Genomic DNA, 2,884 nt, shown 5'->3' on the forward strand with positions numbered 1-2,884 from the left:
ATATATATATATTTTTTTTTTGTGTATATGCACTACTATGTACAGTGTAATGATATTGATGGAATTTAAACTTAATGACGCACTATATGTAATTACAGAAATATGAGACTTTTTGTTGCCTCAATATATTTTTCTTCTTCGCATTTCCTATTATGGCACTCAAGTTTGGTAAAAAGTGGAAGACGATAATTTGTATAGCATTATACGAATCGTCGTAAATGTACAAGATGTGCAAATTTCATTAAGCGTGTGTGACTTATTATCAATAAAAATTTGTTCTAATTATATATAAATTGATGAAACAGATAAAGGCTAACAGGGAGATAGAAAAAAATATTGATAAATATACTGCTCAAAATAATTAATGGAATATTTTTTTCTAATGAATTTATATGTGATTTAGTAAATTTAGTAGATTTTGAATATTTCTCTCAATCAATTTTATGATTTCAATGTTTAATAAACATGTTACTATTAAATAAACATGTTACGTATTAAATATAGTATTTTTATTTTTTTGAACACTGATGTTTAGATTTATATATAGAATTTTTTTAAAGAAATAATTTTGTGCTATTGTCTCTTGAGCAGTATATTAAAAATATTTTCAATTATACACATCATACTGATATGAGTATTACGAAAGATAACACAGTATTTTTTAAAATATTAATTCAACTAATCGTTGATTCTCAAAGTTCATCATTAAAACGATCAATATCTTGCAAATGATCACCATAATCTGTTGCTTCGCTACCTACAAAAGCATCATGATGATCCAAGATCTCATCAAAGGATAATCTGTTATCGTGATCGTCATCTGAACCCACAAATAGATGATCCACTTCATCATTTGCTATTTCTCTGAAACAAGCATCAACAAAAAGATATAAAAAAATGATATCACATATATCAGTAAAATAAAATTTGCAATACAAAAATTGCTTAAAATTTTTAAGAAGAATTTTTAGAAATTCAATAAAACTAGTATTACATAATCTGATGATATAAAATTGTGTTAGAATATTGCAATTTGTCACATTAAAATATATGATTGTCATTATTAATTTAGATATGCATAAATATGGATACACAAAGAGAAAGAAATGTTTATCATTATAGATACAAGAGAAAAATTATTTTATAAATTAGATTTATAATTATTTGAAATTATCGTTATTGAAATAATGAAATTTTAATAAAATGTTTTAATAAAATGTTTTAATAAAATTTCAATAAAGATGCATGTTCAATAAATCATATAATGAAATTTTATAATATCATATAGTATACTCACTCATTGCTTGGTACAAGCCAAGAAAGAATTTCATCCGAATCAAGTCTACCATCTCCATTCTTGTCATGTTCATAATCAAATTTATCTTTTTCAGTTAACAACCATTCCTTATCTTTTGATTTGGCTCTGTCACCAATAAACTCCTGGAAATTAATATATCCATCTCCATCTGTATCTTTGTCAGCCAAGGCTTGCTTCAACAAAAGTGGAAACATTCTAGGTGTCTCCTCAGGATGTGTATAAGCCTTGAATTCCTCTGTATCTAAATAACCATCTTTGTTTAAATCTGCAGCCTCGAATGTCTGCTTGTCATCTTGGATTAACTTATCATCAAGAGCCAGGTCTTCAGGATCGTTGCCATAAGTATCTTGTAAAATTTCTTCCCAAGTCACTTTACCATCTTCATTCGTATCAGCATCATCCAAACGATCCTCAGATTCTTCTGCAGACAGTGTGCTGTTTACAAAACAGTTTAATTAATTAACCTAAATTCTTCAAGTTCTTGAACAAATAAACATGATATTCAACAAGTTGATATTACCTAAACGAACGCAAGATCCAAGCTTTCAATTCATTTCTCTCTATATATTTGTCATTATTTAGATCCATTTTGGTCAGTAAAATTCCTAATCTTCTTTTTGATTCTTGTATTGGAAGTCTATCAAATTCTTCTGCTTCCTTTACACTCCCTATGTACAGGAAATAAAATATTCAAGATGAATATCTATCTCAATAAATATCTACCTAAACAAATTAGATGACAATAAAAGTATTTCTTTTATTTTTCTTTGTTGACAAAAGATCTAATTTTCATGAAAGGAACATTCAGTCTTTAACAAGATAAAACGGTACATGGAAGATATGAATTTATAATTATTATTCATAAACAAAACCGAAGCAAGTATAAAAGATTCACAAGGATGTTAAAGGAGTTCCAAATGTTAGAAAACTTGAAAATCTAGTAAGTCTCCAGAGCCAATTTCATTCATACCTAGAATGGCTTCATGGTCAAACTCTTCGTGGTGTTCGCCCTCCGCATAGTGATCGGCGTCGCGAGGGCTGAAGGCACCGTCCTCCGTTCTTTCATTGTTGTCGGCTTTGTTATGTTGATGCGTGTGGATGTGCGCTGAGGCGGTATCGCCCAAAGTTGGCAGCGATGCAGCAAGAGCGACGACGAAGAGCAAAGGAGCAAGTAGTCGGCCGGCCATCGTGCGTCTTCCAGCCTGCAGTGGAGCGGTAGAACGATTGAAAATAACGCGTCTACAATATTTATAAGCAACGTGAACGCATAACCTTGTCACGTCACGTCAGTACAATCTTCAACAGACGCCGCACGGCACCTCGCCGGTCGAATGTCGACTGACGTTCGTCGTTCACTGACGTTCGGTCAGTTCGGTGACTATCACGGATATTATCGATTACTTTCCATTACGTATGACGCGGTGATCGCACGAGGAAATTTTCATTGTGTCAATTAATTGTATTCTGAGGATCATTTTAAAGCGATAATACTGGAAAATGTAAATATATATATCCCTATATATATATATATATTATTTAATATAAAATATTAAATAATATTATGTT

General features: G+C 30.7%; 1 protein-coding gene across 5 annotated transcripts in view; it reads right to left on the reverse strand.

The window, feature by feature from the left end:
• Nucleotides 1-576: 576 nt before the first annotated feature.
• The window catches only part of LOC108689417 (reticulocalbin-2), a 3,126-nt gene continuing 818 nt past the window's right edge, over nt 577-2,884 (reverse strand). For 3 of the 5 annotated variants that reach the window (XM_018196169.1, XM_018196174.1, XM_018196172.1), the window contains exons 2-5: nt 2,289-2,520; nt 1,839-1,986; nt 1,298-1,753; nt 577-864 (exon numbers count right to left, since the gene is read on the reverse strand). In XM_018196169.1, the coding sequence (XP_018051658.1) occupies nt 693-864; nt 1,298-1,753; nt 1,839-1,986; nt 2,289-2,505 (993 nt within the window). In that variant the 5' untranslated portion in view covers nt 2,506-2,520 and the 3' untranslated portion in view covers nt 577-692. Of the gene's footprint in view, nt 865-1,297; nt 1,754-1,838; nt 1,987-2,288; nt 2,732-2,884 lie in introns of those variants that run through there. The other 2 variants (XM_018196171.1, XM_018196170.1) reach the window with 2 other exon arrangements.

This window comes from Atta colombica, unplaced genomic scaffold (assembly GCF_001594045.1).
Source record: "Atta colombica isolate Treedump-2 unplaced genomic scaffold, Acol1.0 scaffold27, whole genome shotgun sequence".
Lineage (NCBI taxonomy): Eukaryota > Metazoa > Arthropoda > Insecta > Hymenoptera > Formicidae > Atta > Atta colombica.